Source organism: Heptranchias perlo, unplaced genomic scaffold (genome assembly GCF_035084215.1).
Source record: "Heptranchias perlo isolate sHepPer1 unplaced genomic scaffold, sHepPer1.hap1 HAP1_SCAFFOLD_62, whole genome shotgun sequence".
NCBI lineage: Eukaryota > Metazoa > Chordata > Chondrichthyes > Hexanchiformes > Hexanchidae > Heptranchias > Heptranchias perlo.
In genome coordinates, this window is record NW_027139644.1 from 2489928 (window position 1) to 2513395 (window position 23468).

Sequence of the window (23468 nt, forward strand, 5' to 3'; positions counted from 1 at the left end):
AGTCTCGTGACCCTGTCGCTGGGCCTCTGACCTCACAATGGGAGACGACGCTCGCTCAGCTCGAGCTGGAAACCGTTAAAGGGGCCGTTCGGATTTAAACCTGGAGCGCGGCCGGTTAAAGGGGAGGGACAGAGAATCGGCCAAAAATGTTCATATCATGAGACCAGGAATGGTAATAAATTGAAATGTTCATATCATGAGACCAGTAATGGTTATAAATTGAAATGTTCATATAATGCGACCAGGAATGGTTATAAATTGAAATGTTCATATAATGAGACCAGGAATGGTTATAAATTGAAATGTTCATATCATGAGACCAGGAATGGTTATAAATTGAAATGTTCATATAATGAGACCAGGAATGGTTATAAATTGAAATGTTCATATAATGAGACCAGGAATGGTTATAAATTGAAATGTTCATATAATGAGACCAGGAATGGTTATAAATTGAAATGTTCATACTCCCACTCTCAGTCCGCGTCTGGATTCCCGCAGTGACTCCAGCTGATTCTTCCCGTTTGAACTGAACTGATTCCCCCACAGCCTGAAGCAGATTAAAGATTGAACAGGAAATGAACAGATTGAACAACAGTGTCAATAACAGGGAGACTGGTGTTAATATTTCATTAATAATTACAGACAAATATTACACATACAAAGCACTGAATCCCATTGATATTTTATTTATTACATTAAATATTAACACAAACACTCACCCGATCCACTCCAGACTCCTGCGGGTCAATGTGAGGGAGCGGAGAGCGGGGGCAGATCGGTCTGTGAAGGAGTTTGATCCCATGGTTAGAACCGTCAGTGACCGGTTTGTACTGAGAGCGGAGACGAGATCATCGGTACAAGAATCTGTGAGACCCACATTGGACAGACTGGGGATCAGAGAGAGAGAAACAACAGGAATCAGAGTAAATTCCCAGTGTTTATTGTGTTACGATTACTCACACTGACATTAATGTACCGTGTGAGACATCCAGTTATTAAAACACAATCTCACACAGTGTAATACTTACTCCAGTTCCTGTATTTTACAGTCCGGGTTCCTCAGAGCCGCAGTCAGTAGTTTCACTCCTGAATCTCCCAGTTTATTATCACTCAGGTTCAGAACCGTCAGTGAACGGTTTGTACTAAGAGCGGAGGAGAGATCCTCGGTGCAAGAATCTGTGAGACCATTATTCCATAACCTTGAGATCAGGCGGAGAGAGAGAAATAGAGGAATCAGAGAAAATCCCTAGTATTTATTGTATTATTATTACTCACACTGATATTAATGTCCCGCGTTAGACATCCAGTTATTATAAACAAAATCTCACACAGTCTGATACTTACTCCAGTTTCTGTATTTTACAGTCCGGGTTCCTCAGAGCCGCAGATAGTAGTTTCACTCCTGAATCTCCCAGTTTATTTTTACTCAGGTCCAGAACCGTCAGTGACCGGTTTGTACTGAGAGCGGAGACTAGATCCTTGGTACAAGAATATGTGAGATCGTTGGCCCGTAACCTGGAGATCAGAGAGAGAGAGAGAGAGACAGAGACGAGCAGAGATAATCGGAATCAAAGTAAATTTCCTGTATTTATTTGTATTATTATTACTTGTACTGACATTAATGTTCAGTGTTAGACATCCAGTTATTATAAACACAATCTCACACAGTCTGATACTTACCACAATGTCTGTATTTTACAGTCCGGTTTCCTCAGAGCCACAGACAGTAGTTTCACGCCTGAATCTCCCACTTTATTATTACTCAGGTCCAGAACCGTCAGTGACCGGTTTGTACTGAGAGCGGAGGAGAGATCCTTGGTACAAGAAGCTGTGAGATCGTTATCACATAACCTGGAGATCAGAGAGAGGAGAGAGACGAGCAGAGATGAAAAGAATCAGAGTAAATTCCCAGTATTTATTTGTATTATTATTACTTACACTGACATTAATAACACCATTACTGATAATAATAATAATAATATGCAGTGTTAGACATCCAGTTATTATAAACACAGTCTCACAGTCTGCTACTTACTCCAGTTCCTGTATTTTACAGTCCGGGTTCCTCAGAGCCGCAGACAGTAGTTTCACTCCTGAATCTCCCAGTTTATTATTACTCAGGTTCAGAACCGTCAGTGAACGGTTTGTACTGAGAGCGGAGGAGAGATCCACGGTACAAGAAGCTGTGAGATCGTTCGCCCATAACCTGGAGATCAGAGAGAGGAGAGAGACGAGCAGAGATAACAGGAATCAGAGTAAGTTTCCAGTATTTATTTGTATTATTATTACTTATACTGACATTAATGTACCGTGTTAGACATCCAAGTATTATAAACACAATCTCACACAGTCTGATACTTACTGCAGTTTCTGTATTTTAGAGTCCGGGTTTCTCAGAGCCGTAGACAGTAGTTTCACTCCTGAATCTCCCAGTTTATTTCTCCCCAGTCTAAACACAAACAGACAGAGAGTGAGAAACAAACTGAACCCAATCCCCGATCTGACAATTTTTCTCTGATGTTACAGGAAATACGAAAACTCTTCAGGAAATTAATAACCAGATTTCCCTGTCACTGACAATGAATCTCACTGTGTCCACCGACCATATATTCAGGGACTGTCTGGAAATGTATTTATTAAATAAAGTGCTGTCTGTGTGAAGCCTTTAAATGTCCCTCAGTCCGGTCTCATTCCCTGATGATCAGAATTACCCTCCTGGAGATCAGTGACCTGTCCCGTCATGTTTGGGGAAACTTGTCGCATTTCTGCTGTTTCTCAAATCCGAGATTTTCTGCGAATGCGGCGATTTTCCCCGAATTAAATGATAAAGCTGTGATTACCTGTACTTTATGCAGTATTATATTAATCTGTATAATATCTCGGGGTGAGTTATATTGTGAAACGGCGTGAACTGTTGGTGCGAAATCCGTCCCCCAGGATTTTATATAACAAGGAGAGTTCATTCTGTCCTGTGACAAGTTTTAAAGTTTCCTGTATTCCTCGTTTATCGGGGAGGGGAGTGTCTCACTTTATTCCCATTAAACCGGCTCTACATTTATTTCAGGTGTAACGGGCCCGACATTTAATGGGGAATTTTCTGAAGTTCCCTCCCCGAGCGGGGCCTCACACACAGGGGGCAGATTATGGGAAATTCCCGGGTTCACTGCCCCCTGGTTAACCCAGGATCCTCCCGCTGTGTGTGAGGCCCCACCGCTGGCCGGTGTGTGTCTGTACTCCTGGGCTAATACCCCACATCCCGTTAGGTTGGAAGCTTTTTATCGGCAAATTTTAGATTCCAAATCCCACTGAAGTGCCGGCCTGGATTAATGAGCGAGGGGCCTGAATCCACGACCTTCTGACTCAGAGGCACGAGTGCTGCCAGCTGGGTGAAGAGATGGTGGATGTATTGGAGAGTGTGAAAGGCTGTGTCATTGATGAGTTAAGATAACGGACCGTCGTCCTGCGGGGAAAGCTCAGCCCGCCCACTGGCGGTTGACTGCCCGAAAGCTGTGTTTTGCTCTTTGTTACTGAATGTTTGGTGTTTCTGCTTCCCTCTCCTGCACACGTTGACAGTCCGGTGACTGTCACTTGCCCCCACACCTCGGTAAGAGGGCGGGATGCCCAGTCACACAGATTGCGACAGTTAGTGTCGGTCTACGTGTAAGTAACAGTGAGAAGGAGCCTCTTCAATGGATGTATCTCAGGGAGTGAGAAAAACAGCAATCAATATCATTTACTGCAATTAAATTATCAGACTCTTTCAGTGACCAGTATTTACTGATCCAATAAAGACTGTAAAATCCCCACTTGTTCACAAGGATCCATTTTAGATTCTCCAGTCCTGAGGGAATTACTAACCGATCCTCTTATCATTTGTCATATTTGTGTTGAATCTGCTTCTCTCTGGTTTAACTGAACTGTTTGTTTCCCTTCATTACGGAGCAACAACACAATCCCTGACTGTTCCACAATTGGCCGAACAGTTAGAGGCAAATAAACAGTTCCCTCAACACCTGGCATCTGTGTAGTACGGGTCCCAGCCGCTGGAGTCCTTCACATTGAATGGAGCAGTTCTCCAGGTCGAGTTCTTTTATTGTGTCACAGAGTTCAATGACGTGAGACAGCACCGCGCAGTCAATCGGGGTCAGTAGCAATTCACTAAATGTAAGTATTTCCACAGATCTCACTGTGACCCGAGCCAGTATTTGACTCTGAGACTCAAACAGGTAGTGGAATGTTTTCAGGAGGTCCCTTTTACCAGTTTCACTCTCTGTCATTCCAATCCCTCCTTCAACCTTCTCCTTCAACCAGTCAATCACTCCACAGATTGTTTGATGAAGAAATGGACCCAGAAACTCCTCCAGGGGCCGAGCTGACTGTGAGGAGGAGCGACCAACAACAAAACGGACAAATATCTCAAATCGCCCATCATCCTTGCTGTGGGCTTCACTGAGGAGTTTCGCGATGTCCCCAGGATCTGGAGTCAGGAATTGTGCGAGTGCAGCTACAAACTCTTGGATGGTGAGGTGCGGGAATGTGTAAACCACACTCTGGGCAGAACCATCTCTCTCCAAAAGTTCCACCATGAACCCAGACAGGAACTGGGAAGGTTGAAGATTGCACTTGATCAAATCTCCATTTGTAAACACAATCTTCTTCTCGGAGACTCCTGTGTAGGCCATCTCACCGATCTTCAGTAACACATCACGGGGGGATTCAATCTCTCGGCCATGGTTTTTCAGAATGTTGTAAATATAGTAGGAATATAGTTGGGTGATGGTCTTGGGAACTCGCTGGTGTTTCCTGTCTCTTTGTGTGAAGAAGGGACCCAGTGACAGACCGAGGATCCAGCAGTAGGAAGGGTTGTAACACATGGTGTACAGGATCTCGTTCTCCTCCACATGTTTGAAAACAGCTGCTGCCACCGACTGATCTTCAAACAACTTGTTGAAATATTCCTTCCGTTCTTCACCAACAAATCCCAGGATTTCAGCCCAGACACTGATCTCAGCCTTTTCCAATAAATGTAATGCAGTGGGGCGGCTGGTCACGAGCACTGAACATCCTGGGAGCAGCTTGTGCTGTATTAAACTGTACACAATGTCAGACACTTCACACCGGTCTTCAGGATCTGTGCACATGTAATCAGCCTCTGTATTTCTCCGATTGTTATCAAAATCGATACTGTCCTTGAATTCATCTAAACCATCGAATATAAACAGTAATCCCTCTGGGTTCTTCCAGAGCTCTCCCAGAATATTCCCAAAGTAAGGAAACAAATCTAGTATCAGGTTCCTCAGGTTTATTCTACAGTTAATAGCGTTCAAATCCCGGAATTTAAAACTGAAAACAAATTGAAAGTGTGGGTATATTTTCCCAGTGGCCCAGTCATAAACAATCTTTTGTACCATTGTTGTTTTTCCAAACCCCGCGACTCCGCTCACTGCTGCTGAACTCCAAGAACTGGATCCCTGGAAGAAACCCTTCATTTTCCGGAACAAACTGCCTCTCCTGGAAAAACTTCTGTGGTGCAATTGATTAATTCGGATTTTTTCCAGTTCTCTCCGGAGGTGTTTCTCTCTCCACTCTTCATGGTCTCGGCCTCTTGCCAGCAGTTCATGTTCTACAAGTGTCCGATCTCGAACAGTAGAAATGACCGTTAGTTCAGTGTATAGAGTGACCAGCTGGAAAATCTTAACCTTCTCCTTTATTAGGATCGTGTTCACTCTCAGTGTTTCAGTTTGGACCCGGAGTGTTTCCTTGTGTTTCTGTTGAACATCTTCAATTAGAACAGTCAGAAAGTGGTTCTCAATGTTATTTGCATTGACATAAAAAGAACTTCTCAATATCACTTTACTATTCAGTAAAATGTTCCGAGATTGAATTCACAGATTCAATAGAGGTGCGAGCAGGAAATTAAACTCAGTTACAGAAAACCTTGAAAGTGAATAATAATTGAGAAAAGTTTCAAATCCTCACTTGATTCTAATATTTACTGAACATGGAGATTTCTATGAAGGTGATATTTTCTCTCTGATGATTTATACTATCAGCCCTGCCCTGTATCATGGACATTCCATTCCAAATCCAAACGTGATTCTGGTTATACAAAACTAGAGGTTCTGGTGGAATAATTTATGAAACCGTCAGTGTTGCTCACCCTCTGCGGAAATGGGAAATAGATTATTCTGCGCATTGAGAGTGGGACAGACCGTGAATGGTCAGAAGTTCTGCGGTTATTGTATCAGGTCTTAGGCAGGTTATCTGGGATATTGTGGGCACTGGGAGAGGGACAGACTGTGAATGGACAGAAGTCCCACTCTTTAATCTCGGTGGTGAGGAAGCTTTTAGAAACGCGAATCGGGTAGGTTATCTGGGGTATTACCTGTACTTCTATAATCAACTGATCACAGATAAAGATTACTGCCATTTTGAAGACACAGAGGGGAATCAGAAAGATGGTGTAAGGTATTCGGAGTTCAAGTTGCCTGATTGGCGAGAGGGCTTGATGTATTTTGTTTGGGCAAGAGACTTCGATATTGAAATGTTTCAATGAAATTCCCAACATCAGTTAGGATATGAGAACATAAGAAATAGGAACAGGAGTAGGCCATACGGCCCCTCGAGCCTGCTCCACCATTCATTAAGGTCATGGCTGATCGACCTAAAATACACTTTCCCGCCCTATCCCAATCTCCATTGATTCGTTAGTGTCCAAAGAACTAACCATCTCAGTCTTGAATATACTCGTCGGAAACAGGAAACAGGCTCACATCAACAAAATAATTAATAACGGAGAAGGGAGGGAAGTCAGGGTCATTTTCTCTCCCAAAGGGCCCGAGAGCCTGGCAAGGACACTAAAGAGGCAGTGTAAGTGGGGTCAAGAGATAATCGGACGTGTTTCTGTGGATACACTGAGAGGAGGGGTAGTTGGGGTCATCTCTCTAACAGGGACAGGCTTATTTGTGTCAAATGGCCTTTTCCTGTCTCTCATCATTCTCCTGTTATATTGTGTTTCAGAAATTGTGAACAATTTTTCAGCAGTTTTTCACCAACATTGAATGTGTTTTTCGAACAGTCCTGTCATATCACCGATTAGAATTAGAATTAGAACTACTGCCCACATCACTCAGTGTAATGTTAGAGCAGAAAACATTCACAGTTCATTTCAACTCTTCTCCCAATAATGATACTCCGTTATTTCATTTTGATCTAAATTTACTACAATGCAGGTTTGGGAAATTACAAATCTGTTTCCATTAGTCATTACATTGGACCTAAAAAGACCCCTGAGATAAAGGACTATTCTTGGAGTGGAATAAGTTCTCCCTTTCTCTGCCATTAGGAAGCCAACCCATAACTTCCGAATTACCCTGAACATTGTCTTTCCCTTACATTTCTCCACGGATTGATGATCTGTTGTGTGAACATTTGTACATCGTCTCAGATCAGATCGAACACTTTGTCTCATTCTGTGCTGTGAAATGAAAACATTTTTAATGTTTCGCATTTCTCCACCTATTTCCCTACACTTGATGGTGTGTCAGATTTCTAGGGGAGCAGATAACCCATAGCATCCTTCTCAAGGCAACGCTCTTTACTTGAGAGCCCAGAACGTTATGGCGGCACTTCGGTATCCTGCCAGTTGGGTGTGGGGGTTTCACATTGTATCAGGATCCTGCCAGGAGTGTATGGGGATGCACAGTGTATCAGAATACTGCCAGGTGTGTATGGGCATTCACAGTGTATCAGGATACTGCCAGGTGTGAATGGGGATTTCACAGTGTATCAGAATCCTGCCAGGTGTGTATGGGGATTCACAGTGTATCAGGATCCTGTCCGGTGTGTGTGGGGGTTCACAGTTTATCAGGATCCTGCCAGATGTGTATCGGGATTCACAGTGTAACAGAATCCTGCCAGGTGTGTATGGGGATTCACAGTGTATCAGGATCCTGCCCGGTGTGTGTGGGGGTTCACAGTTTATCAGGATCCTGCCAGATGTGTATCGGGATTCACAGTGTATCAGGATCCTGCCAGTTGTGTGTGGGGATTCACAGTGTATCAGGATCCTGCCAGTTGTGTATGGGGATTCACAGTGTATCAGGATCCTGCCTGATGTGTATCTGGATTCACAGTGTATCAGGATCCTGCCAGGTGTGTATGGGGATTCACAGTTTATCGTGATATTGTCAGGTGTGTGTGTGGATTCACAGTGTATCAGGATCCTGCCAGGTGTGTATGGGGATTCATAGTGTATCAGGATCCTGCCAGGTGTGTATGGGGATTCACAGTGTATCAGAACCCTGCCAGGTGTGTATGGGGATTCACAGTGTATCAGGACCCTGCCAGGTGTGTATCTGGATTCACAGTGTATCACGTTCCTGCCAGATGTGTATGGGGATTCACAGTGTATCAGGATCCTGCCAGCTGTGCATCAGAATTCATAAATTATAGCGAACAGCAGCTGGATTAAGTGAAATAATGCAACATCCGTATATTTAAAGAATATGTCATAAATTGTATGAATTGTTGCTTGAATCTATGCAGAATAGTTGAGGATTGATGACAAATCCAATCAATGTTAATTTCTGTTCCCTCCACCCTTTGAACTTCTGATTCCCAGATTCTGACAATCTCTAAACAAAAGACTACAGTCAAACATTCTGATTCTCAGAAGTGAAATAAACGGTTTGAAATCTCCATTTCATCACTGACCTTTCAGGTGACTGGGTATTTCAGATAAACCTCGTCCGATGTTCATATAATCAAATGGATCAGGACCTGTTTAAATCAATGAGCTTTCATGAAATCAGATCTGTTTAGTATTATTGTAAATTCTGCAGTGTTTCAATCTGAAATTGAATTCAGAGTGTGATTTTACTGTACCAAGTTCCTGCATCTCTTTCAGTATTTTGTCCAACTTCGGTACCGCATGGTGCATTTTCACAAAGGATTCCCACATCACCCTTCGGGCCCGAGAGCCTTTCTCCATCACCAGATTTAGGACAAGTTTCGAACTGTCCGCCCTGTTTCCCTTGTCCACGAGATCAGTGACTTTCTGGAAAGAATAATAAATACATTGGTCTCTCCTTTTCCCAATCCCACTAAAACTGTTTCCCTTTGTTCAAAAGAGTTATACCCGAACCGTTCCCCTGTCCTTTGGACAGACACTGACCGATCCACTGGGTATTTTCACCTCTTCCTATCATTCTTTCAGATTCATTACATTTTCAGTTTTATCCATTTCTTTCCCATTTGACCTGTTTCTCCTCTGTAACATTCTCTGATTCTAAGATCTGATATCCTGTTAGTTCTGTGATGTTTAAATAATCCAAATTCATTCCATGTCCGTCCCACTTACCCGATGTTCCTGTCCACTGAAATGCCTCTCATATGTTAACAACGAGCTGACTCCGTCCACCCCTCCATCAATCGCCTGTTCTAATCTGTCCCGGTAGAATTTCGTCAATTGGAACAGCTGGTAATCGTCGCACTTTGTCAGGAACTCAGTGATTGCAGTGTTCGGATCTGTGAACAAAAATGGAGAAAACTAAACACATTATCGACATTCTATCCTGGCGGCTACATTTCCTCTTATAACAAACGGGTGAAGCCTCCTGTGAGGCACATTATCAAACACCTTCTGAAAACCCATATGCTCCGCATGTGCTACATCCCATCGATCTCTATGGTCCCCTCGCAACAAAGCTGTATTAAATTTGTCAAATACGGCTTGTCTACAACGAATCAGTTCCAGCCTCCCCCGATCGTCCCTTGTGCCTCTACATGCTCACAAATTCGACCTGGAATTACAGATTCGAGGAGTTTGCCCACTACTGACGGAGACTAATTTGTCTCCAGTTACCCATTGACCCTCTCCCCGATTTTACCAGAGACATTACTTGGGCTCCTTCAGTCCACCTGGATATTTTTATATCAAACGAGGATTGAGAAATTGTGGTCAGAGTCCCTGCTATCACCTCTCTCGTGTGTGTTATCTCTGGGCCCAGTGATTTATCCACCTCGGCGATGTTTCTCAGATCCAAATCCTTCTCTCCAGTTATCTCTAACTATGGTCCCACATCCTCCTCTAGTACACCAACATTTTCACTTCCACCATCATTTTTAGAAACTAAAGGAAATATTTTTTTATCTCCCCAAAACTTCATCCACAACTAGTTTCCCCAAATTCCCTCTCTATCTCATCTCCACCGATTGTTGGTCTGCAAAACCCATTGGGAATTGTACTATTTCCCTTCCTATTGCTTAACTGCGTTCTTATGGATTATATCTTAACATAGCCCCCTGGAACATCCTTATGTTCCAAACCCCTCCTTCGGTCTCTTCTCCTTTTAGACTCTCCTTAAAACCAATCTCTTTGACCAAGCTTTTGGTCACCCGTCCTCATATCTCCTTATTTGATTTGGTGTCAAATTTTGTTTGATTATCATTCCTGTCACGCACCTTGTTCGTTTTACTATATTAAAGGCGCAATATAAATGCAAGTTTTTATAGTTCCAGCTCTGTCATAAAACCTTTATGAATACTGGCGTCCAGAACTATTTTTCTCTCCCCTAAAAATGTTATAACCAAGAACAATTCACTCTGAGCCATGTGTAAAGTCCGGCCCTGTCTTAAAGATACTAGATCACATCTTTCATGATCTGACTCTCCGGATGTGTTTGGAATGATTTGTAGATTCATAGACATAACACACAATCCGAACTCCGATTTTTTCGAATATTTTCGTTTCTTCGTTGTTTTTAATATCAAGTGACGTTATCTCTCAATACTTCAAAATCAACATCCTTTTTATCTACTGATAACTTTTCACTATTTCAGAAATCTTCTGTTCCTGCTTCAACAGTTTTATTAATTCCACTCTCCAGCTTCAGATCCGGATATTTCCCACCCTCCATTCATATCAGCTGATACCACCCCACTGCTCCATTCACCCAGTCTGTTAAACCATTGTTGGTCGTTTCAGACAGTGACCGTCCCTTCCCTTCTCCCTGAACTCACTCTAGTCCCCAAGACCGTGAACCCTTCCCTCCTGCTCCAGCCCTGCAGCCACACATTGACCTGCCTCATATTTCCCTCCTTAAGTGGCCCAGCGTAAAGCAATCCGGAGATCATCACCTTGAGGCCTTGTTTTATATTCTTGAGCCTCAGTCTTAATATTCCCTGTATAAACGTATCCGTGTAATTGGCTCTGACCATGGCAATACTCTGCTCTCCTTTCCTACCCAGAGATGGTCCCACATGTTCCAGGATGTTCTTCCCTCTGGCACCAGGGAGGCAACTTACCATTCGGGACCTGCTCAGGGCTGCAGAAGAGTCTGTCTATTCCCCTGACGATGGAATCTCCCACCACTATCGCTCTCCTATTTCTGTGCCCCACCTACCTCTCACCCCCGCCCCACTCGGGGTGTCTCCCTTCTCCCCGGTCTCACACTGTTAATCAGGAAGACCATCCTCTGAGTCACTGTCTCTATCCACCTCACAGGCTCCAACACCAGGTATCAATTGGGCAGTTCCAGTACTCAGGAGGTCCCTCCACCTGTGACTGCACTGTTCCTCTAGATGGTCACTCACTTCCCTCTATCTACACAGTATCTGTGATGTTACCTCTTCTTGTGAGTGCTGCAGGTTCTTGCTCGAGGTCTGGAACCTTTGTCAGGACAGAAATTATATTTTGAAGAATTGTCAATTCTCATTCTCGTTGAAGATGTTGGACCTTCTCCCCTGTTTGAACATTCAGCCATGGTGGTGACAAACGTTTCCAGATTCTGATACACTGTAATAAATATAATAATAGCAGGGTTAGACAGAAATATTAAAATGAGCAGGGGAACGTTCCCTTGTTAAACATGATACCAAGTCCCTCCTCCTCCATCAGCACAACAGCCGTTATCTCTGGGATCGATCATTCCCCGAGTGTTATGATCAACGCCCCACATCAGGTGTGACACAGACAGCTGCCCAGTGAAACCCATTGAGTCCCGCTGATCTCCACAACCCAGATCTTGTCGGCCAAGACTCTGCATTGGGAGCGCCTATTGGTAAGCTTTGCTCACACAATGCAGGCCAGAACCAGCCTTATTCCTGAGGGAGTGGATATGCTGGAAGGAAATATGTAGCAGGGTGATCATTGATGATGTAAATGACTCTTGACTCGATTTTACATTTTGGCGCTATTGTATTATTTTATTCACATAAGTGATGATATTTTTGATTTGTTGAGAATTGATATTAAATCCTGGTACTTTGTGAATATGGTATCTATCCACATACACAATATACAGATGGGTGTGATTCCTCTGGTATCTATGGCCAGTGACATAGACCGTGTGCTCATGGAGATTTGGCCTGGTTGGTGCTTCTATTAGAATATATTTACCGCATCCCTCATGGTATCAGCACCTGACTAATGAGCACAGTAGGATGTGAGGAGATTTACCACTGCTCTAATATTAACAGTAATGAGCACTGTAGGAGGTGAGGAGATTTACCACTGTTCTAATATTAACACTAATGAGCTCTGTAGGAGGTGAGGAGATTTACCACTGTTCTAATATTAACACTAATGAGCACTGTAGGAGGTGAGGAGATTTACCACTGTTCTAATATTAACACTAATGAGCACTGTAGGAGGTGAGGAGATTTACCACTGTTCTAATATTAACACTAATGAGCACTGTAGGAGGTGAGGAGATTCACCACTGTTCTAATATTAACACTAATGAGCACTGTAGGAGGTGAGGAGATTTCCCACTGTCCTAAAATAAACACTAATGTATGATGTTATGAATCATGTAAATTTCTACATTCAGATGATGCACAGCAATTATTTATGGAATGTCGCCAGCGGCCTTACAATCTCCATAAACACCGTAACATTCAAGTGGTAGATTTGACTGCTGTTACACAATCACCTGTGTGTGTCTCGCTGTGGTGCGTGTGTCTCACGAACGTGCGTCCAATCAAACTATCAGTCAGTGTCTTTTACTTTCCCCACTGTGGAAATGTAAAAGTGATTATGTCTCGGATCATTAATTTCTCCAAACTATAGTTGAAGTTATTCTGCGGCATTAATTCATAACCAAGTTTGAGACTTTTTAAAATTCAGTCACTGCTGTTTCACTCACACTGACACTAGTATAATAAACAGACAACAGCAACAACTTGCATTGCCACAGAGCCTTTAACATCGAAAAAACATCCCAAAGAAAATGGCCAAAGTGTTGGTCAAAGAAGTGGGTTTTAGGATGGTCTTTAATCTGACACAGCACACAAAATAATCAAATGGAAGAAATTTTACAAATCTTAATTATAAAATAAGATTTCCCCATCATTTTATCACCAATTTATATTGAAATGATAATCATTTAATTCAACTGCAAATGTGAAATCCAGAAATAGATTTACTGATGGGAAATAACATGATGTGAAACCCAGCATCCAGTTCAGAAATGTAAGATGATTGATTTTGATAGTTGGATATGAAATATATTTGAATTCGGTAACACTCTCTGGTACTACGTTAACAAAGAGTGTAATATGGATATTATGGAGGCCATATAGGTGGGTTCTTTCCGAGTTGGTGCTAGGGGCGGGGAGACGTTGTATATCTGCTGGGCTCTGCCTCAGACTGGAGTCACCTCTTGGATCAAACCCCTTCATTCTAAAGCACAAACCAAATTCATTTGTGACTGTGTGTTTTGAGATCGAAACTGATCTCACTTCACATTTCATTGCACGGACTCATGCTGGATAATTGTGCTCAGTGATCAGACTCTCAAAGACCCATTCTCACCATTTCCCCCCTTACCTTGTAACCTTCGTGGACTGTCCACAGGACCAGTGTTTATCTGAGGAAATGGGACTTTCTCTTACCTTTCTCCCCAGTCGATCTATGGAAGCTCTTTGAATCAGAAGAGTTCTCTCTGGTTGCTGCTCTCACAATCCTGTGCTGATTCACCTGCTGTTGTTCCTCAGTCTACAATCCCTGTTTACTTCCAGCTGTGGACTTTTCTCAATCACTCCCTCATTCACCGGGATATCTGATTATGGCAGGGCAGAAAATGAGACCAATATTGACGGTGTAATGTGCACTTTTCCTCGAATGTTTAATTAAAATAAAAGTAATTCAATCTTAAACAATTGAATAACAAATATTTAATTGAATAAACACACTGTTTGAGGAACTCTGTTCCCACATTCCATGTCTCTTTACCATCCCGACCACAATATGTGATCGTTTTATTGTCCAGTCCCAGTTAGAGACACTTCCTTCTCCATGTCCCGCCCCTGGTTTTAGGATCACATTTGTTTATTTTGAATCAGTGGCAATTCATTTACATTTTCTGGCTGATCTCCATCCAGGGGCCAGACTCCTATTTTCCAAGTGTATTTTAGTGGCATCATCGACAAACAGAGAGCGTTGATGCGACAATATCCTCAGCGACATGGTTCTACCCACAGAAGGCAGCTGTACTGCCCCAAACCGTGACTGGGAAGTGTGACTATTGTCGTGAGTTCACTTCACTGAATATTTATATAACACAACACAACATGGGACTGATTTATCACAGAAAGAATAGATTTCACCTGCTGTGAGTGTTACTGTTTAGTGTGGACACTCCGATGAGTAAAAGTCCTGTTAACAGTTGTGGAGTGGGTTTCTAACCGTCTTGAATTGACAGTTCCTGACTCAGAAGCTGGATGTGTCTCCAGTTAGCTGCAAATTCCAAAGTTTTGGCATGTGGGGTGGGGAACGAACGTTTGTAACGACAAGTGAGACAATTTAATAAGAATATTTAACCGTCGAACAGGTATTAACTGTAATAACAACACCTCAGTGTGGGAATGTGGAGGGAACGTTGACCATATTTCGTCGAACAAGACAAAATAGAAGCTCTCAGCAATTAACTTGTTTCTATTTTGCTATAAATGATCATTGCTCTATACAACTGGACGATTGATTACAACTCATTCTCATGGCTGTAACAAAATATCTCTGATTAAAGAAAATCAGGATCAGTAAGTGAATGATTTGAAGTAGAATGTGTAAACAAATATGGCCCATTCTTAGTTTTAGGATAAATCAAATCGCTATCTCCAAAAATTTCAATAGTTGATGGGGAATTTGAGTTGAAAAAATTATCGAGGCCACTGTCCAAACACAATGGATATGGTCGAGGCAATTACACTTTTGAGAGGGCACGGTGTCAACAAAGGATGACATTATACCGTGTCTGATACAACAGGGCGAGGAGCGCAGTTTATCACCACAGGATGGCAGTGTGCCGTGTCTGGCACAAGGGGGCGGGGAGGGCACTGTATCACCACAGGATGGCACTATACCGCCTGTGACACAAGGGTGCAGGGAGGGCACTGTGTCACCACAGGATGGCAGTGAACCGTGTATGGCACAAGGGGGAGGGGATGCACTCTGCCACCACAGGATGGCAGTGCACTGTATCTGACACAAGGGGGCGGGGAGGGCACTATGTCACCACAGGATGGCAGTTTACTGTTCCTTACACAAGGGCCGGGGCAGGCACTCTAGGGCACCGACCCAAAACAATGGCAGTGCACCATATGAGAGAGAGAGGAGGCTTGTGTATATCAGTCAGTGACTCTTTGTGTTTGATAGAGAGAGATAGGGGAAGTGAATCCGTGTCGAAATCAGTGAGTGAAACTGAATGTGTGTGTGTGTGTGTGTGTGTGTGTGTTTGTGTATGAGAGAGAGGGAGAGTGAAACAGATTTTATCAATGGGCAACTGAGGATTGTGTGAGTATGAGAGAGAGAATGGATGCCTCTGTATAACTGTGAGACTCTGAATATGTGTTTATGTGAGGGAGCCAGATACATAGTGTATCAGTGAACAACTGATTGAGTGCGTGTGTATGAGAGAGACAGAGAGAGAGAGACAGAAGATGCATCTGTATATCTGAGTGACTCAGAGCAGGTGTGTGTATATGTGATGGAGGGAGACACACAGTGTATCAGTGAGGGACTGACTGAGTGTGTGTGTATGTGAGAGGCAGAGAGAGAGAGAGAGAGAGAGAAAGAGAAAATGGCTCTGTATATCTGAGTGAGTATGTGTGTCAGCGAGGGAGACAGAGGATGCCTCTGTATATCAGTGAGTGACTGAGTATCTGTGTGTATTTTCTGTTGGGGAGAAGCAGCAGGAAGATGAAATCTAACCTTTAACCATCAACCACTTCTAAAATCCCAACAATTTAAATTGCCAGAAGACACTTGTCCATATCAAACGTTCAATCTGACACAGCAAGTGCAGACTACGTGCAAAGTGCAAAAACCTCTTACTCTTATCGATAAAAAGCTGGAGGAAGTGAGTTCCCGCAAATGGAAACCGTTCGCCTCTGTCTCTGCGACTTTCAGCATGTTGCTTTTATGTTGAGTCACTCAGGGGCAGACATTTTGAGACCCACTCAGTTCCCCCTTCAATTTGTTTTTTTACAAGAAGGTTTATTCAATCCCACTGTTTTTTGATTAAAGTAGCTCTGGGTTTCAATTCGACCCAAACATTTGCCTGAGAATAATGGGGTCACCGACATTCGGTGTTGATTAATTCTCTGCATAAGATTTTATCTTTAACTCTAATCACCATCTGGTTTCTACCCAGAAACGTGTGTGTGACGAGAACTGCATTGAATGTAGAAATGTGTTTCCTTCGATATAACCCCCCACTCTCAGACATTCTCAGTCACTCACCCAATTCATCCATTGAAAAGACTGAAGCGACATGTGATCTGGTCCGCACTGCTCCTGTCCCCAGTCAGGACTCTGTTACTCGGGGATTCGGCTGATCTCCCCGCCTTGCTCTCCCTGTCCACAGTGAAGACTCTGGTACTCGGGGATTCGGCTGATCTCCCCGCCTTGCTCTCCCTGTCCCCAGTGAAGACTCCGATACTCGGGGATTCGGCTGATCTCCCCGCCTTGCTCTCCCTGTCCCCAGTCAGGACTCTGATACTCGGGGATTCGGCTGATCTCCCCGCCTTGCTCTCTCTGTCCCCAGTGAAGACTCTGATACTCGGGGATTCGGCTGATCTCCCCGCCTTGCTCTCCCTGTCCCCAGTGAAGACTCTGGTACTCGGGGATTCGGCTGATCTCCCCGCCTTGCTCTCCCTGTCCCCAGTGAAGACTCTGATACTCGGGGATTCGGCTGATCTCCCCGCCTTGCTCTCCCTCTCCCCAGTCAGGACTCTGATACTCGGGGATTCGGCTGATCTACCCGCCTTGCTCTCTCTGTCCCCAGTCAGGACTCTGATACTCGGGGATTCGGCTGATCTCCTCGCCTTGCTCTCCCTGTCCCCAGTCAGGACTCTGGTACACGGGGATTTGCCTGATCTCCCCACCTTGCTCTCCCTCTCCCCAGTCAGGACTCTGATACTCGGGGATTCGGCTGATCTCCCCGCCTTGCTCTCCCTGTCCCCAGTGAAGACTCTGATACCCGGGGATTCGGCTGATCTCCCCGCCTTGCTCTCCCTGTCCCCAGTGAAGACTGATACTCGGGGATTCGGCTGATCTCCCCGCCTTGCTCTCCCTGTCCCCAGTGAAGACTCTGATACTCGGGGATTCGGCTGATCTCCCCGCCTTGCTCTCCCTGTTCCCAGTCCGGACTCTGATACTCTGGGATTCGGCTGATCTCCCCGCCTTGCTCTCCGCTCGACACAATCTGAGTGGAGCCTCCAGGAAGTGTCAGCGCACATCAAACTCGCTGTCACCTCTTCCGCTAAATGTTATTGACATATAAAGATCGTGTGGGGCATAACCAGAAACCTCGCGTTGCCTTTACTCTTCCGACCAGCTGATTCACGTGGGTTTGACGCGAGTTAACTTTCCTATTAAGTGATCAAATGATATCAATGCTTTGATTTACAATCACCCCATTGATTTGAATCAAACAGCACAGAAGGAGGCCTTCCGGCCCTTGGTGCCTGTGCCGGCTCTTTGAAAGAGCTATTCATTTTTTCAGATTCACCTGCCCTTTCCCCATGGCCCTGCAAACTTTCTCCTTTTCAAATATGTATCCAATTCCATTTTGAAAGTTACTAAACTGCGTCATTTCACCGCGAGCGACTGGACAGACAGAGTATCAGTTATACACAGAGTCATTGGCGTAGATTTTAAAAACGAATCTGCTTCCACCGCCCTGTTATTGAAGTCAATGGAAGCAGATCAGGGATGAGGGAAATCTGAACAGTCAGAATTTTACATCAAAACACGTAAACCAATAGTACAGATTTAAGTAAAGGGCTCTCTGTCATTCACTCTCTGCCCCCTCGCCCCGCCAATCACTGATCAAAGTAAGGGGCTCTCTCTCATTCTCCCTCTCCCCCTCCCCCATCACTGATTAAAGTAAGGGGCTCTGTGTCATTCTCCCTCTCCCCACTCCCCCCGCCCATCACTGATTAAAGTAAGGGGCTCTCTGTCATTCTCCCTCTCCCCCTCCCCCCGCACATCACTGATAAAAGTAAGGGGCTCTCTCTCATTCTCCCCCTGCCCCCGCCCATCACTGATTAAAGTAAGGGGCTCTCTCTCATTCTCCCTCTCACGCCTCCCCCCACCCATCACTGATTAAAGTAAGGGGCTCTCTCTCATTCTCCCTCTCCCCCCTCCCCCCGCCCATCACTGATTGAAGTGAGGGGCTCTCTGACTTTCTCCCTCTCACCCCTCCCCCCACCCATCACTGATTAAAGTAAGGGGCTCTCTGTCATTCTCCCTCTCCCCCTCCCCCCGCACATCACTGATAAAAGTAAGGGGCTCTCTCTCATTCTCTCCCTGCCCCCGCCCATCACTGATTAAAGTAAGGGGCTCTCTCTCATTCTCCCCCTGCCCCCGCCCATCACTGATTAAAGTAAGGGGCTCTCTCTCATTCTCCCTCTACCCCCTCCCCCCGCCCATCACTGATTGAAGTGAGGGGCTCTCTGTCATTCTCCCTCTCCCCCCTCCCCCCACCCATCACTGATTAAAGTAAGGGGCTCTCTCTCATTCTCCCCCTCCCCCTCTCCCCATCCATCACTGATTAAAGTAAGGGGCTCTCTGTCATTCTTCCTCTCCCCACTCCACCGTGGGCCGTAGCATCGGTCCCTGCCATTGGGTCAAACCTGAGTGATGCCCGACGAACACCGCCCAACCCACCGGATGACGTGGCTCTTGATTTTTAAACGCGTGTGGCAGTTTAAGCTGTCATGTGTGACGTCAGTAACCTGGCAACAGCGCGCGTGTGACGCGTGTTGAGGGGCGGGGTCGCGAGCTGACTGATGGGAGAGTTCAGGGGACTGGAGAGCATGAACCGGTCTCCATCAACCGCCATCATCTCATTCCACCGCCATCCTCCCCCTGGTGAGGATCAACCGGTCCCCATCCACCGCCATCATCTCAATCCACCGCCATTCTCCCCCTGGAGAGGATCAACCGGTCCCCATCCACCGCCATCATCTCATTCCACCGCCATCCTCCCCCTGGTGAGGATCAACCGGTCCCCATCCACCGCTATCATCTCAATCCACCGCCATCCTCCCCCTGGAGAGGATCAACCGGTCCCCACCTACTGACATCATCTCAATCCACCGCCATCCTCCCCCTGGAGAGGATCAACCGGTCCCCATCCACCGCCATCATCTCAATCCACCGCCATCCTGCCCCTGGAGAGGATCAACCGTTTTCCATCCATCGCCATCATCTCAATCCACCGCCATCCTGCCCCTGGAGAGGATCAACCGTTCTCCATCCATCGCCATCATCTCAATCCACCGCCATCCTCCCCCTGGAGAGGATCAACCGTTCTCCATCCATCGCCATCATCTCAATCCAACGCCATCCTCCCCCTGGAGAGGATCAACCGGTCCCCATCCACCGCCATCATCTCAATCCACCGCCATTCTCCCCCTGGAGAGGATCAACCGCTCCCCATCCACCGCCATCCTCCCCCGGGTGGGGGTGTGAATCAGACGGTGAATCAGACTCATCCATTCCTTTTTCACCTCCAGACTCCACTATTCCAATACTTTCCTGCCCGTCCTCCCATCTTCCACCCTCCATAAACATCAGCTCATCCGAATCTCTGCTGCCCATATCCGAACCCACACCAAGTCCCGTTCACCCATCGCCCCCTGTGCTCACTGACCAACATTGTCTCACGGTCCGGGAACGCCTCCATTTTAAAATTCTCATCCTTGTTTTCAAATCCCGCCAGGAACCTCGCCCCTCTCCCGTTCTCTGTAACGCCCTCCAGCCCTACAACCCTCCGAGATCTCTGCGCTCCTCCAATTCTGCCCTCCCGTGCATCCCCCGATTTCCTTCGCTCCACCATTGGCAGCCGTGCCTTCACCTGCCGGGGCCCCAAGCTCTGGAATTCCCTCCCGAAACCTCTCCACCTCTCTCTCTCCTCCTTTAAGACGCTCCTTAAAACCTACCTCATTGACCGAGTTCTGGATGGGCTCGAACCAGAGCTCTGTCCAGCTGATCCAATGGAATGGCGGGACAGGCTCGAGGGGTTGAACGGCCTCATCCTGTTCCTGTTCAACGGGCTCGAGGGGCTGGACGGCCTCCTCCCGTTCCTGTGTACTGTTTATTGGGTGGGGTGTGACATCGACGGATAATGAGACACTGTCACACTTTCTGGGGAAGGCACTGTGTCACCACACAATGGCAGTGTACTATGTGAGAGAGGATGTGTATACATATCAGTGAGTGAGTGTGTGAGAGAGAGAGGATGCCTCTGTATATCAGTGAGTGAGTGTGAGAGAGAGAGGATGCCTCTGTATATCAGTGAATGACTCTGAGCGAGTGTTTGGGAGAGAGAGGATGCTTCTGTATATCAGTGAATGACTCTGAGTGAGTGTTTGGGAGAGAGAGGATGCCTCTGTATATCAGTGAGTGACTGAGTGAGTGTGTGAGAAAGGATGCCCCTGTATATCAGTGAGTGACTCTGAGTGAGTGTGAGAGAGAGGATGCCTCTGTATATCAGTGGGTGACTCTGAGTGAGTGTGTGAGAGAGCGAGAGGATGCCTCTGTTTATCAGTGAGAGTGTGTGAGAGAGAGAGGATGTCCCTGTATATCAGTGGGTGACTCTGTGTGAGTGTGCGAGACAGTGGATGCCTCTGTATATCAGTGAGTGACTCTGAGTGAGTGAATGTGTGGGAGAGAGGATACCTGTGTATATCCGTGAGTGAGTGAGTGTGTGACTCTGAGTGAGTGTGTGAGAGAGCGAGAGGATGCCTCTGTATATCAGTGCGTGACTCTGAGCAAGTGTGTGAGAGAGAGGATGCCTCTGTTGATCAGTGAGAGTGTGTGAGAGAGAGAGGATGCCCCTGTATATCAGTGGGTGACTCTGAGTGAGTGTGTGAGACAGTGGATGCCTCTGTATATCAGTCCGTGACTCTGAGTGAGTGAATGTGTGGGAGAGAGGATACCTGTGTATATCCGTGAGTGAGTGAGTGTGTGACTCTGAGTGAGTGTGTGAGAGAGCGAGAGGATGCCTCTGTATATCAGTGCGTGACTCTGAGCAAGTGTGTGAGAGAGAGGATGCCTCTGTATATCAGTGAGTGAGTGCGTGTGTGATTGTGAGTGAGTGTGTGAGAGAGAGGATGCCCCTGTGTATCAGTGAGTGACTCTGAGTGAGTGTGTGAGAGAGAGGATGCCCCTGTATATCAGTGAGTGACTCTGAGTGAGTGTGTGGGAGAGAGGATGGCCCTGTATATCAGTGAATATGTGAGCAAGGATGCCCCTGTATATCGTTGAGTGAGTGTGTGAGAGAGGATGCCCCTGTATACCAGTGAGTGAGTGAGAGAGAGGATGCCCCTGTATATCAGTGAGTGTGTGTGAGAGAGAGGATGCCTCTGTAGATCAGTGAGTGTGTGTGAGAGAGAGGATGCCCCTGTATATCAGTGAGTGTGTGAGAGAGAGGATGCCCCTGTATATCAGTGAGTGTGTGAGAGAGAGGATACCCCTGTATATCAGTGAGTGAGTGTGAGAGAGAGGATGCCCCTGTATATCAGTGAGTGAGTGTGTGAGCGAGAATGTTTTGTCGAAACAGCAGAGGGCCTTTCAGACCCTCGGGCCTGCAACACAGGGACAGAAAAAGGCCATTCAGTGCGTCGAGCCTGTTACACTGTAACAGCAAGGGACCATTCAGCACCTTGAGCCTTTAATTCAAGAAGAGGAGCAGGCCATTCAACCCTGGAGTCTGTTACACAGGAACAGGAGGAGGCCATTCAACCCTGGAGTCTGTTACACAGGAACAGGAGGAGGCCATTCAGCCCCAGGAGTCTGTTACACAGGAACAGGAGGAGGCCATTCAGCCCCAGGAGTCTGTTACACAGGAACAGGAGGATGCAATTCAGCCCCTGGAGTCTGTTACACAGGAACAGGAGGAGGCCATTCAGCCCCAGGAGCCTGTTACACAGGAACAGGAGGAGGCGATTCAGCCCTTGGAGTCTGTTACATCGGAACAGGAGGAGGCCATTCAGCCTGCGTGAGTCGATGACAGAGGAACAGGAGGCCATTCAACCCCTCGAGCCTGTTACAGAGTCATAGGAGAGAGGATGGACCGCCACCTCCTGTTCCCGAGTGACGGGGTCGAGGGGCTGGACGGCCTCCTCCTGTTCCTGTGTACTGTTTATTGGGTGGGGTGTGAAACCGACGGGTAATGACACAGTGTAACACACTTTGGGGAAGGCACTGTGTCACAACACAATGGCAGGGTAACGTGTGAGAGAGACAGTGAGAAAGGTTGTGTGTATAGATCAGTGCGTGAGTGTGAGAGAGAGAGGATGCCTCTGTATATCAGCGAGTGACTCCGAGTGAATGTGCGAGAGAGAGAGGATGCTTCTGTATACCAGTGAGTGACTCTGAGTGAGTGTGTGAGAAAGAGGATGCCTCTGTATATCAGTGAGTGTGTGTGTGAGCAAGGATGTTTTGTGGAAACAGGAGGGAGCCTGTCAGTCGCTCGAGCGTGTTACACAGGAACAGGAGGAGGCCATTCAGCCGCTGGAGTCTGTTACACAGGAACAGGAGGAGGCCATTCATCCCCTGGAGTCTGTTACACAGGAACAGGAGGAGGCCATTCAGCCCCTGGAGTCTGTTACACAGAAAGAGGAGGAGGCCATTCAGCCCCTGGCGTCACATAGGAACAGGAGGAGACGATTCTCCATTAGGAGTCTATTATTAAGGATAGGGTGACTGAACACCTCGAGAATTTTCAGTTAATCAGAGAGAGCCAGCATGGATTTGTGAAAGGTAGGTCGTGCCTGACAAACCTGATTGAATTTTTTGAAGAGGTGAATAAAGTAGTGGACAGGGGAACGTCAATGGATGTTATTCATATGGACTTCCAGAAAGCATTTGATAAGGTCTCACATAAGAGACTGCTAGCTAAGTTGGAAGCCCATGGAATCGAGCGAAAATTACGGACTTGGTTAGGAAATTG

At 46.1% G+C, this 23468-nt stretch overlaps 1 protein-coding gene and 1 long non-coding RNA gene across 2 annotated transcripts; both read right to left on the reverse strand.

Moving 5' to 3' along the window:
* Positions 1–352: 352 nt before the first annotated feature.
* Positions 353–7474, reverse strand: LOC137317436 (NACHT, LRR and PYD domains-containing protein 3-like). The gene is made up of 9 exons (XM_067980783.1): positions 7399–7474; positions 4003–5782; positions 2366–2452; positions 2039–2209; positions 1684–1854; positions 1348–1518; positions 1032–1202; positions 723–890; positions 353–550 (listed from the first exon to the last, which is right to left on the reverse strand). Exons 1-9 carry the CDS (start codon positions 7472–7474, stop codon positions 463–465), a joined length of 2883 nt encoding a protein of 960 aa, XP_067836884.1. The 3' UTR covers positions 353–462.
* Positions 7475–8896: 1422 nt separating this feature from the next.
* Positions 8897–17015, reverse strand: LOC137317452 (uncharacterized). The gene is made up of 5 exons (XR_010961708.1): positions 16748–17015; positions 13900–14066; positions 11632–11800; positions 9365–9531; positions 8897–9061 (listed from the first exon to the last, which is right to left on the reverse strand). It is a non-coding gene; the product is annotated as an uncharacterized lncRNA (long non-coding RNA).
* Between the last annotated feature and the right edge of the window lie 6453 nt (positions 17016–23468).